A 14,243-nucleotide genomic window follows, 5' to 3' on the forward strand; every position below is an offset into this window, starting at 1 on the left:
GATTCAGATCTGCGATTCAGATTCAGAATATGTAAATCTAAAAAGAAATTGCCAATGCTGTATATCTGAAATGATGGAAACACAGCAGATTAGACAGCAATAGGAAGAGATACAGAATTAGGATTTCAGGCCATGTTCCCTTCATCAGGACAGGCAGAGAGAGATAGAAGTAATTTGTTTTAAGTTGCACCTTGTCAGGAAAGCATTAGCAACCTGAAACATCAACCCTCTTTCATTTCCCAAAGGTAGTACCTGACTTGTTGAGTGTCTCCAGCTTTTTCAGATAATGTGAATATGCTTTGATAAATTTTGCATGCATTAATCCTCCACATGCAACAAGTTGCTAAATTTGAGTAATACATATAATATTTTAATAGTTAAATTGTAATTTACTTGAAAAGAAATAATGAATCTAGTTCCCAAGTAGAAGATGTCTGTATCCCAGATATTCCTTGTGTTCCATTTGAGTCAACTCCAACCTGATGGCATGAATATCAATTTCTCCTGGTAAAAAACATTCTCCCACCCGACCCCCCCCCTTCACCTATTCCCCACTGTAATATTTTACCTCATCTCAGCTGATTATTACCTTGTCCTGGGTCCCCTCCTCCTTCCCTTTCTCATACTGTCATCTCTGCTCTCCTATCAGATTCCTTCTTCTCCAGCCCTTGACCTTTTTCACCCACCTGGCTTCACCTATCACCTTCCGGCTAGCCCCCTTCCCCTTGCCCCACCTTTTCATTCTGGCATCTTCCTCCTTCCTTCTCAGTCCTGAGGAGGGGTCTCGGCCTGAGATGTCGACTGTCTGTTCATTTTCATGGATGCTGCCTCACATCCTGAGTTCCTCCGGCATTCTGTGTGTTGTTGTGAATTTCTAGCATCTTGCTGTCTCCCAAGTGCTGGTATATATGTAGAGGCATAAATCAGGCACTTCTAATCTGGGAAGAAGCTGTACTTAATGAATCACGGTAAGTGTTATATCAATATACACAAGGTAGAGTTCCCCGCATTAATGCATTTTCTTTCAAACTAAGTGCATATGGTTAAAGTGCTATCTGTGCAGCTCTCCCACTCATTCAATGATTTCTGTTAGATCGACTGAACTACTTTTAAGAGTCCATGCTCAGAAAAGATAATATTTTGCAAAGTTTTCAAAATAATGATGCCAAACTGCACCCTAAAAAAATTTAAAATCCAGTTTTCTTTTATTTTATTTTATTCATACAGGTTTTAAGGCATCTGCACGAAAGACATAATTCTGCAAAGGTTATAAAATCATTTATGGTCAGCCTGTGTTATCTCTGATCTTGCTTCCTAAATGTTTCATTCGTATTCTACGTGAACGTTAACCTGTGTTAAATCCATTAAATATGTACACAGCAACAGCACATTAAGCTTTAGACATTCACTTGGAGCAAAAATCACAGCACAAAAACGACAAAGACCGCCATTATTCAAAGTTAAGTAGAGCTATTTACAGGTCCCTTATTATGGCATGATGTCTTATATGTGCATAAACTGGTCCAACAGGGGGCTGGGCAGGGGCAAGGCAGGCAGCTATGTATTTAGGATTTATTTTAATACTTGATATCTGGAAGCACATGATGCCACCATAGAATGCCATCTAGCTCATACCCCCCTTCAAAGTGGTCACACATCTAAAATGGCAGGTCCAGCGCATTATAACAAAACAAGACAACAGAGTAGTCATCGTGCAAGCTCGTCCATTCATGCTATTCTGTTACATGAACTCTGAAAGCTACCCGGCCCAAGAACCTGTCTCGATCATCATTATTCTTCAGATTGGTACCAGTTATCTTGCATTCAATCATTAAATCCTTGTTGGTGTCATTGGCGCCCAGCATTAGTTTTACAGCAACCAGAGGCTGGGAATAGTTAACCTACAAAGCAGAACACAAAAGCAAAGATCAGACATTTCAGTACTTGCATGTCCCCTCTTCAGGGTACTTCCCACTGGATTTGAGGTGGTGATAGAATTCTCCTAATTCAGAGGAAGCAAACCAGCTACTTTTCATTTATCATGAGAGCAACAATAATCACTGACATGGTACCATAACATCGAGCATTAACGCTTTAGAACGGCAGCGACCTGGGTTCAATTCCCACCGCTGTCTGTCAGAAGTCTGTACGTTTGCCTTGTGACCATGTGGGTTTCCTCTGGGTGCTCCGATTTCCTCCCACATTCCAAAGATGTACTAGTCAGGAAGGATTAGTTAGTACTAGGCATGCCAGAAACGTGGCAACACTTGCGGGCTTCTCCTGCACAAACGACGCATTTCACTGCATTTTTCAATGTATATGTGACAAATAATGCTAATCTATCTTAAGTACAAGACAGGAACAGTTGCTTTGACCCTTCACATCCACACACAGTGTTTTGCCCATCTATGTAAAGCCAATTTGCCCACAATAGGTCACTGCCTTGCCTGCCTAAACATCTCTTCCCCCCACCCCCCACACTTTAAACATATGACCTCTTGTGTTTGATATCATTACCGGCGACAACAGGATTCTATCCTAACTGGGTGACAAAGATGATAGCTCAGGATAGGGCATTGAATATCCTGTCCTGATCCAGATTTTCAATCCATCTCATCCTTTCCTCCCTTAGATACCACTCACCCCACCAAGCTCTTGCAGCATATTGTTGCGGTAGGGTATTGGATGTTTTCTACGTGAAATTCAGTAAGGCATCTGACAAGGTCAACATGGTCAGCTGATTCAGAAAATTAAAATCACATGGGATCCATGGCGAGTTGGTAAATTGGGTACAAAACTGGTCACAGTAGATACAAGTGGTAGAGGTGTGTTTCATTATGATTAATGGTGTTCCATAAGAATTAGTATACAGTATAATGATCTAGATGACAATGCAAGTGACTTCATTCATAAGTTAGCACGTGACATAAAAATTAGTGGAGATACGGGAAGTGAGGGTGGTTATCAAAGCATATAGCAGGATATAGATTAGTTGGAAACGTGGGTGAGGAAATAGCAAATGGAGTTTAACAAAGACACAAGGAACTGCAAATGATGGAAATCTGGAGTGATGGATAAAGCTGGAGAAACCGAGCAGGTCAGGCAGCAACTACAAAGGGAAATATACAGTCAATATTTCACCCTGAGACCCTTCATCAGGACTGGATGAGTGTGAAATGTTGCATCTTGGAAGGTCAAATAGAGGAGGGAAGTATACAGTAAAAAGAGGCATTGATGTTCAGAAAGATCTTGTGGTGCAAAAAGATCTTGTGGTGCAAGTCCATTGTTCCTTACATGAATACAACAGTAATGAAGGTATACAGCATTTATTGATCAGGGCAATGAGTATGAAAGTCATATTGCATACTATCATTGCGTCAAATTTAGAATATTCTGTGCAATTCCGGTCGCTAAACAGGCAGGATGTGGAAATTTTGGAAAAGGTGCAGAAGGTACCATAGATTTGGACAGGGAAAGGAGAAGACCATGGAAAATATTTAATTGGGACAGAGGTAATTATGATGCTATTAGGTACGAACTAGGGAGCATAAATTGGAACTAGAAATGAACAACTGAACATGGAGGTTGTTTAGGAGCACGTGAATGGGGTTCTAGATAGATGTGTCCCATTGAGGCAAAGAAAGGATGGTAGGGGTGAAGGAATGATGGTTGACAAAAGATGTGAAACATCTAGTCAAGATGAAGAAAGAAGCATACTTAACAATTAAGAAGCAAGAGAGAGAAAATGTCACCTGGAAGGAGATTAAGATGGGAATTGGAGAGCTAGAAGGGGAACATAAGGCCTTGGCAAGTAGGATTAAGGAAAACCTAAGGCTTTCCACACATACAGGAAGAACAGAAGGATGTCTAGAGAGAGGGTAGGATGAATCAGGGATTTTAAAAAAAAGGAAATGTGCCTGGAGTCAGAGTAGGCAGGGGAAGTGCTCAATGAATATTTTGCTTCAGTGCTCACCAGTGAGAGGGACCTTGAAAAATTGGAGGTCAGCATACTACAGGCTAATATGCTGGAACATGTCAACTTTTTTTTTAAAAAAAGGACATGCTGGAGGTTTTGAAAATCATCTGGAAAGACAAGTCCCTGGGGCCAGATGGGATATGCCCCAAGTTACTACAAACAACAATGGAAGAGATTGCTGCGCCTTTGGTGATGTTTTTTGCAGCCTCTCTGGCCACAGGAGTAGTACCAGAAGTTTGGAGAATGGCAAGTTATCCCTTATTCAAGAAAGGTAATAGGGAGTATCCTGGGAAGTACAGACCAGACAGTCTTACATCAGTGGTGGGCAAAGTATTGCAGAGGATTCTTAGAGATGGGATTTGCGGGTATTTGGAGAAGCATAGTCTGACTGGGGATAGTCAACTTGGCTTGGTGAGGGGCAGTTATGCCTCACAAGCTTGATTAAATTCTTTTGAAGAAGTGAGAAAACAAATCGATGAAGATAAAGCAGTGGATGTAGTATATATGGATTTTAGGAATGTGTTTGACAAGGCTCCCCATAGTAGGCTCACTCAGAAAGTCAGGAAACATGGGATACAGGGAGATTTGGCTGTGTGGATTCAGAAATGGCTTGCTCACAGAAAGCGGAGGATGGTAATGGATGGAGCGTATTCTGCCTGTATGTAGGTCAGTGACCAGTAGTGGATCTGTCTTGCTTTTTGAGATTGTTATAAACGACTTGGATAAGGAATTGGAAGGGTAGGTTACTAAGTTTGTAAATGACACGGAGGTTGGTGGTGTTGTGGATAGTGTAGAAAGTCGTAAGTTACAATGGGACACTGATAGGATGCAGTGCTGAGATGAGAAGTGTCAGATGGAGTTCAATCTGGAAAAGAGTGTTAAGTGATTCACTTTGGAAGGTCAAACCTGAAGGTAGAATACAAGGTTGATGGCAGGATTCTTGGCAGTGTGGAGGAATGGAAGGATCTTGTGGTCCATGTCCACAGATCCCTCAAAGTTGCCGCTCAAATTGAAAGGGTGGTTAAGGAAGCATATTCTGTTGACCTTCATTAGGTGGGAAATTGAGCCATGAGATAATGTTGCAGCACCATAAAACTGATTAGATCACACTGGGACACAATGTTCAGTTCTGCTCACCTCATTATAGGAAGGATGTGGAAGCTTTAGAGAAGGAGCAGATTAGATTTACCTGGATGCTGTCTGGATTAGAGAGCATGTATTAGAAAGAAAGTTTGAGCGAGCTAGGGGTTTTCTCTTAGAAGCAAAGGAGGTTGAGTGGAACTTGATACAAGATGATATACTTGGTATACAAGATGATAAGAAGCATAGAGTGGACAGCCAGTGCTTTTACCCCAGGACAGAAGTGTTCCTCTCCCCCCCCCCCAACCCAGAGCTTGGTAAGTGCTTTGAATGCACTGCCAGGGGTGATGGTAGAGTCAGATTCATTAATGACATTTAAGAGTCTCTTGGGTACATGGATGAAAAGATAAATGGAGGGCTATGTGGGAGGGGAGGTGATTTAAATTGATCTTGGATTAGGTTAAAAGGCCAGCACAAAATCATGCACCATGGTGCCCATACTGTGCTTTACTATTGTATGTTCTATACTCTAAGAGGTTTACCAGGATGCTGCCTGGATTCAAGTGAATGAACTACAGGGAAAGACTGGATAAGCTTGAATAGTTTGGAGAGGTTGAGGAATCAGCTGATGATGTATATAAAACTAGAAGTATAGACAGGGTAGATCAGGGATTCCCAACCCAAGGTCCACAGACCCCTTGCTTAAGGGCATTGGTCCATGGCACCTAAAAGGTTGGGAACTCCTGGGATATATAGAGTCTTTTTACCAGGGTGGAAATATCAAGTACCAGGAACACAGGCTTAATTTGAGAGAGGAATGTTTAAAGGAGATATGTGAGGCAATTTTTTAAATTTAAATAGTGAGGAGGTGCCTGTACTGTATTGTTAAGGATATGGTAAAATCAGATATGATAGCAATATTAAAAAGGTATTTAGATAGACACATGGCCAGGCAGGGAATAGAGCAATGTGTAGGGAAGTGGGTTAATTAGACTAGAATCATATTCAGCACAGACATAGTGAGCTAAAGGATGTGTTCCTGTGCTACACTGTTCTATGCCTCTTATAGTTTTAATTCAGGTCACCCCTCTGCTTTATTTGCTCCAGGAGAAGCAAATATTGCCTACCCAATCTCTTCCCATAACCAAAGTCCTTCCATCCAGGCAACATCTTGGCGTTTCTCCTCTGCACTCACTCCAGCACAACCACATCCTTCCTATAATGAGGCAACTAGAACTGTGACAGTGTTCCAGAGTAAAATCTCTGCAAAAAGGAGTCCCTTGGTCCATTGGAGCAGTCATTCAGATGACTTGCAGATTTGTCACATAAAACACTTAGCTAATAAAAACATGATTAATGGACTTCAAATATAGATTTGAAGTCAAGAGAACTGCAAAAATTATACTGATAACTTAACAAGTCTCAAAAAACAACAGAACATTCAAAAATAACAGTAAAGTTGAAGTGAACTTACGTGGGCTTTTTTGCCATAATATGGAAAGTACATTTTATCAAATGATCCGAAGTACTGCATATCCACGTTTGGTTCTTTCTGCATAAAGACAAAATAGTTGTTTAGATCTCTCATTATAGTCAGTTACAATCACCCTATTGTTCAGGGCACCTTCAACACAAAGACAACAGTTCATAACTTATTACACACTGGAAGAAATAACACATTCAGGACTTACCAGCAGTGCTGCCATCCACGTGAATGAGTGAATATTTTATCCATTCTTTAAAATTCATTACAGATACTCTGATCCAAAAATAAAACCTACTTCTTTTTCCATTACAGATTCATACAGGTCAACTGCACTTTTAATGTAGTTATGTACATGTATTGAACTCGCATGTGCAAAAATCATAACTACCTGAAACCTGTCCACTAGCCTTGTTACTAAAGATTAGTACATGGACTGAAGAGCTATGTTGTAGAGGACTTATGTAAATTAATGTTGCTCTGTAAGCCATTCCAAAAGCAGGACAGGAGAAGAGGAGTCATCATTGAGGAAAGCAAAGTGTTAAACAACTCTGGATTGAGGCAAAGAGAAAGATTATTTCTGCTAACTTTAACTTATGGTCTTTGCAGAAGAAAATAGTCTCCCTAAAGTTATGCTTCTTTTGTGTGGAACATTAAAACCTGGACTTGCTGCAAATTTTGAAGTTATTACTTATTGAGTGCAAGACCCTGAAAGTACAAGTGATTTTACTTGATTGAAAGTTTACAGTGTAGAAATAAAAAAAAGTATTTAAAAAGCAATATACAATAACTCAATGTTATATTCAGCAAATATCGATAAGTATGTTAAAATTTTAAAAGCCAAATACATACAGTATTTGGAACTAAAATTGTGCAAGGTTATCAGGAACAGAATACTTGAAACTAGCTTTACAAAATGGACAAAATTTCTAATTTAATGGTTTTAGAATCCACCTATAATGAGTTACCCAACAGGCAGCAATGTAACTGGAATGCTAGATACAGATATTTTTAATTGGAGGATACAGATTCAAAACATTTAAATTTGCCATCCTAACTATTTAAAATATTCCTTAAACCAAAATATTTTCTGAAGCATTTTGAAAGAGTTGGGCATTTTCTGTGGAGAGCCAGAGATTTATATGTAGTTGTTGATGTGAAAACAAACCTCCTAATTCAGTGATTTCATGCTACTTAAGTTTAACTTCAACTATAGTTTCCAAGCAGTCACTTAGGGTTAGCTCAGAAAGGACTATACGAGCAAACATTTATGTTGTGTATTTAATATCTCAATAATATGTGAATAATTTTGCATATATATTGATTAAGCATTCTTGTTTGTTTAACTAATTCATCATGGATTATATGTATAAATGCATGAAGCACATGTCATCACGCTACCACGTGATACGTATGCGCCTTGCTTAAAGTAAACGTGAAGTTAGACTTACATTCCGGACTCCCATGTCTTCATTTGAATTAGTTTAATGTTTTGAATTTACAAAACATAACATTGGCGATGAGGTATTTTAAAAATGAACCTGAGGTGGCTAGTGACCTGTTGAAGCGCAGTGAGACGTTCAAACTTAAAAAAAATGCAGCCCAGCATGTGTTCTTTGGAAGGGAAGACACAATTGAGTTTAAAAAAGTAAGAAAACAGAAGAATTCGTGAGTTCATAAAGAGTGAGTACTGGGTGATAATAATTATAAAATAAAAAAGAGCAGAAATGGCTGGCTACAGCAGAAAAACAGACATATTTCATTACACAACAGATAACTGGACTTTATATACTGAGCAAATTGACAAGTATTTTGAAGCAAATTAAATTGCCAGCGATAAATGAGTACCAATTTTGCAGAGTGCATTGGGTTTAAAGGCATACAGTCTTCTTCAAAGTTTACCGACTCCAGCCACACTAGCAGAAATGAGCTTTGATGATATTGTCAAAGTAATGCAGGAACATTTAGAACTGAAACCATTGCTGATTACAGAAGACTTTAGGTTTCATAAATGAAATCAAAAAGATTGGGAATCCATTTCAGCGAACAAGGCTGAATTAAGGAAGCTGTCTGAGCATTGTCAGTTCGGATGCATTGAGAGATTATTTAGTTTCTGGAATCTTAAAAGAAAGCATTCAAAAAAATGGCTCATAAATGAAGCACACCTTACATTTAAAAGTGCAGTGTTTCAATGGAAACTGCAGAGATGCAATTGAGTTGCAGTCAGGAATGAAAACGAGAATGAACAAAATTGTATCCTCTAAACAGAAACCAGTCTGGCCAAACAAATTGTGTTACCATTGGGGCAGGGGCTTGCATACACCAGACCAATGCAGGTTTAAAGGCAAAACTTGTACAAAATGAGACAAAGTAGGACACATACAAAGAGATGTCGGGCAGACAAAAATAAATGGACTACACAGGGAAAAAAAAAGTCAAGTTGCATTTTCAATAAGAGCACTAATTTGTATACTGTTGATGAAAAATCTGATAATGTTGAGAGTGAAACAGAACTGGGTACCCTTGAGATTTATAACGTGAAAACCAACAACAGACAAGCAATATGACTTACACCAGAAGTGAAAGGCAAATTAATTAAAATGGAATTAGACTCTGCTTCAGCTGTTTCAGTCATTTCACAAAATCAGTTTGAGGGGCATTTCAAAAATACCAAATTGAAGCCTACAGATATTCAGCTAAGAACTTATACGGGAGAAAAGACAACTCCTGTGGGAATGACATTCGTAACTGTGAAATACAACAACCAACAAGCCACATTGAGCTTGCATGTGGTAAATACAGGAGGACCAGCATAGTGGGGATGTGAGTGGTTCAGGCAACTAAAACTTGATTGGAGATCCATCCAGTATTTGCATGCAATATTCCCTGCAATGAAGGCAATTGAAAGTGAATTAAGAAAGGTACTAGATGATGCCACAACTGTCTCCATGCTGAACACTATGAATTATTTCCCAACAGAGGACAACTAAGTGTTGGTACTAAACTCTGTGCCTCTGTTTGGAAAGGATATTGGACCAAGGGAGGACCATTATGCTCCGAGGAATTGTGGAACTGACGAAAGCAGTGTTCTGACTACAATAGGTTTTGTAGGTAACCTATCTGAGAAAGCCTCTGATACATTAATCAGGCAGTTATTTGTGAAATGTGTCTTGGTTTTAAGCTGGATGAGAGTTCAAAGAGATTCAGGAAGGTTGCAGACATTTGTCTTTTGTGAGTACAAAGAACCAGAATCGACTCTGCATGACTTCATGGGAGACAAAAAGCTGCTTGTAACAGTGGATGCAAAGACCAAGGCCCAACTGACAAATGGAAGGCCAAAAAGCAAGGAGTCAATAGAGATATGAAAACAGAGGATCCGTCAGATGGGGAAACCAGGAGGAGAGATTAAATTGTAAAGGGAGCAAACGAAAGATTAATAAGAGAAACTCCAGTGAACTAAATGCACCTTCCCAAGATCAAAATGCACAAACTAGAAGAGAAAAGGAAGAAGAAAGGTGGCTACCACTGTCAGGAGCACTTCCTGCAGTCTCAGAGACAACTCCTGTTAACCACCATGGAGGAGCCCAGAAAATGAGATTGTTCTCACTGGCCAGGCAGTGTGATTCCCTAGTCAGGAAAGGCATTATCAACACAAGAACAAGAAATCCTCCACATTGATAAAATGGGACAATTTAAAATTTACTATGCTGTGGATGTCTGTATATAGTAGTTGTATTATAAAATATACGGCGTATATAGTTGAGATGCATTCTCTATTGAGTTGGAGTTTATAGCTAAGCAGGGAGGTGTTGTGTACTTAATATTCCAATAATATGATTAATTATATATATATATATATATATATACACAATTACACATTCTTGTTCATTTAAATAATGCATTACCGGTTACATATATAAATATGTGAATTGCATACATCATCATGCTACCACGTGATTCGTTCTCTTTGGGCCTCTTCTACACATTGTGATTAACTGTTGAAGCAGTCAATTTGCCTTTGACAATCTTCCCCTTAAAGAGGTAGCAACACCAGCCTTTGCATCTTTTCAGCAGAAGTTTGGGTTGGGCGAGGGGGCAAGGGAGGTTGGCAGGGGATGCATCCTGTATATTGATGAAGTAGGGTATGGGAGTCTGGGTGGGGAGAGAGAAAGGAGAATCAAATGCAAGCCCTGAAAATTCGAAGGAAAGTACTTGTTCCTCCAGGCTCAATAGACAAGTGATGAGCTGAAAAACAAATTCCAAACCACTTGCCTAGGTTAAGGAAAAGCAGTATGGCAGGAATACTAGGGTACATACCTTTGCATTTGCATCATCAAATTTACACTCCACCCCTGTACCACTTTACCGAGGCTTGGCCTATAGATATGTTATCCATTTGAGTTTAAAGAGAGGATATAATTGGAAAAAGTTGAATCCAAAGCATATATCAGGATTGTACTAAATGGTATTCCTAGCTGGAGGGAGGTGGAGACAGTTTATGGAATATGCACCCACAGTTCCCACTTCCATCCCACTTTCCTCCAGTGTCACTAAAGACACTGGTTACTATAGATTCACAGTCCAAACCAAAGAGCAGGCTTCAGGTTTCACAACAGACATTCAGAGGCTACAGAAACGTTCCTGGAAAGTCTTAATGCTGCACTTTCTGTATTAACAATTTCCGCCTCAAAGATGCTGCCTGGCCCAAGTACTTATAACCCTGTGTCCTTATACTCAGCATGAACCATCTGACCACTTTATTGCTAGGAGGGAAACAGGGAGAGAGGAATCGCAAGGTCTTGTCAACCTCTATTAACCAGCAGCTCAATCAAGTACAGCAAAACCTGAATCCTACAAAGATAATGGCCTAAAAAGAGTGAAGCAAGAATTACTTTTTTTTGAGTGACAATGCTTAATGTAGGTGGGATAGACCTAAAGTAAGTGAATATGAAGAAACTAATGCAAGTTAATCTGTGTATGCTAAAATTGATTGTATTTTGAAAAATTAAATAACATTTCATTCATTTTAAAGGTAAAATATAATTTTACTTACCACAATATTCCTGTGGCAGGGGAACTGCTTACCTCTTCTGGTACATCTTACTTTCATTCTTTCTTGATCTGCCTCAGTCTTTCTATTTCTGATCTATTATTTACTATAGACACCTGTATCTCCAAATCTACCAATGCTGCTCACTGCTTAAGCAAATACTTGCACACTTCTGCACCCTTACTGTGTCCTTCTCATAATCATTTAACTCCCAGATGGCATGGAAAGACTTGAAGGTCCAACTCTTTAATAAGTTCAGGAGGAATCTTGATTCCTTATTACTGGGCAGCTGAGACAGATGCTCAGTATGAAGCAAAACTAGAAGCTAATTTAACCAAGAGAGCAGGGACTGATAACCATACAAGCATTATCGGTCAACTAATTGAAATGAATTAAAGCAGATCTACAGGACATGAATGGACAACTATAGAAAAGAAAAACCTCTTGATAGCTAGATGCAAATTCAAATTGATTTTATTCCAATATATACAAATATCCACATATGAAATTATATTAATACTAAATTATAATTGCATATTAGCTAACCAAATTTTCTCCGTCAGTTAACCAAAAATTAAGGAATTTTAATGTAATATAAGATCATAAGACATAGGAACAGAATTAAGCCATTCTGCCCATTGAGTCTGTTCCGCCATTCCATCATGGCTGAATTATTATTTCTCTCAACCCCATTCTTCTGCCTTCTCCCTGTAACCTTCGACACCCTGATTAACCAAGAAACTAATCAGCCTCTGCCTGAAATATCACAAATTCTAAAATAAAATTCCAGCATTATAAATCTCTCTGATATTAAGATATTTTATACAAATTACATATACAGTATACATATACATAAAATATATGTGCCAATCTCTAATACTGTTAAACACAAACCATTTCAGGACTGTAGGAAAGACTGCAGAACATGGCTGCATCTGGTCCTGGACAATGCAAAGTCTTCAGCTTGTGGTCATGCCAGGAGGCTTTAGGTCAGGCAGATCAGAAAATAAGAGCATTAAAATTAAAAGTTCAAAAATACCAAAAAAAGAGAAATAATTTAAGTTTTGGATGTAGCGTTTAAAACTGGAAGCAGTGGGCATACTAGCAAAGCTGCTTCTAAAAGTGGCAATTCTGAATCAATTTGCCAAGTTCATATTGCTAAAGTTCTGAAGTTTAACATCTAAAAGATTCTTCCGCATACTTAATCCTATATTAAGTTCATGTTGCCAATGTAGTGAATTTCTGAAGTTAAAGATTTGAAAAATTCTTCCACAAACTTAGTCCTATATTAAAAATGAAAACAGTTTCACTGGATTTGCTGGGGGAAAAGGGTTGGCGGGATTAGGTGTTGGCATTCAGGGGGAAAAAGGTGAACAACCACAGGTGTCTAACCAATTATGTCCAATTTTAGCCAAGACACGGAAGGCACACCTAAAGTTACAAAAAGATTTAACAAGAAGAGAACCCAACACACAATCAGTTTACAACTAACCTTAGACGTACAGTTCACTGTAGGATTACTTCCTGCACCTACTTCTAGTCCAATTATCTAGAACAGAACAGATCACAGCAATGAGCTCCCAAAAGCAGATGGTTCAACAACATTTCCAAGCAGATACTTGAGAGGTACTTACCCTATTCATTTTAACAAGGACACATGGTTTTCCCTCACTATAGCCAAAACTCCCATTATTTGTTCCAGAACATTCACCAAGCACCGTGCGGTTAAATTGACAGGCCTTTTTCTCCAATATATTTTCAGGCTGTGTAAGATACTTTCCAGGATGGCAAAAAATATTCTTTTGTGCTTGTATCAAATCATCATAAGCTATTTAAAAAGAAGTATCTCAGTAAATGTGAACAATGCACAAAAAAAACATTGGAAACATTTTAACTCAATCAATACTTACGCTTTAGAAAGCCGTCAAGAGCTGCCACATATTTTTCATAAGATTTAGAGTCAGATTTGTTAAATACAATTTCTAGGGAGGATCCTACTTTTGGCCTAATCATAAGACCTGTAAGTAAAGGAAATATTTCAATAAGCATATCTGATTATACAATAAATTACATATTGGAAACTTCTTTAACATTCAATTGCATTCCTTATGGGAAAGATTTGAACGTCTTCTATGCCCGCTTTGAAAGGGAGAACACAGCTACAGCTGTGAAGATCCCTGCTGCACCGGATGACCCTGTGATCTCTGTCTCAGAGGCCGATGTTAGACTGTATTTAAAGAGAGTGAACCCTCGCAAGGCAGAAGGTCCCAATGGAGTACCTGGTAAGGCTCTGAAAACCCGTGCCAACCAACTAGCAGGAGTATTCAAGGACATTTTCAACCTCTCACTGCTCTGGGCAGAAGTTCCCACTTGCTTCAAAAAGGCAACAATTATACCAGTGCCAAAGAAGAATAATGTGGGCTACCTTAACAACTATCGTCTGGTTGCACTCACATCAACAGTGCTGAAATGCTTTGAGAGGTTGGTTATGACTAGATGAACTCCTGCCTCAGCAAGGACCTGGACCCACTGCAATTTGCCTGTTGTGCCTATGGTCACAATAGGTCAACGGCAGACACAATCTCCATGGCTCTTCACATGGCTTTAGACCACCTAGACAACACAAACACCTATGTCAGAATGCTGTTCATCGA

The 14,243-nt window shown here is 39.0% G+C and overlaps 1 protein-coding gene across 1 annotated transcript in view; it reads right to left on the reverse strand.

Moving 5' to 3' along the window:
• Positions 1-1,186: 1,186 nt before the first annotated feature.
• Positions 1,187-14,243, reverse strand: part of atp1b3a (ATPase Na+/K+ transporting subunit beta 3a) — a 46,728-nt gene continuing 33,671 nt past the window's right edge. Inside the window, exons 3-7 of the mRNA XM_072255045.1 lie at positions 13,500-13,607; positions 13,224-13,417; positions 13,082-13,138; positions 6,531-6,608; positions 1,187-1,901 (exon numbers count right to left, since the gene is read on the reverse strand). Of these exons, the coding sequence (XP_072111146.1) occupies positions 1,734-1,901; positions 6,531-6,608; positions 13,082-13,138; positions 13,224-13,417; positions 13,500-13,607 (605 nt within the window). The 3' untranslated portion in view covers positions 1,187-1,733. The remainder of the gene's footprint in view (positions 1,902-6,530; positions 6,609-13,081; positions 13,139-13,223; positions 13,418-13,499; positions 13,608-14,243) is intronic.

This window comes from Mobula birostris, chromosome 4 (genome assembly GCF_030028105.1).
Source record: "Mobula birostris isolate sMobBir1 chromosome 4, sMobBir1.hap1, whole genome shotgun sequence".
NCBI lineage: Eukaryota > Metazoa > Chordata > Chondrichthyes > Myliobatiformes > Myliobatidae > Mobula > Mobula birostris.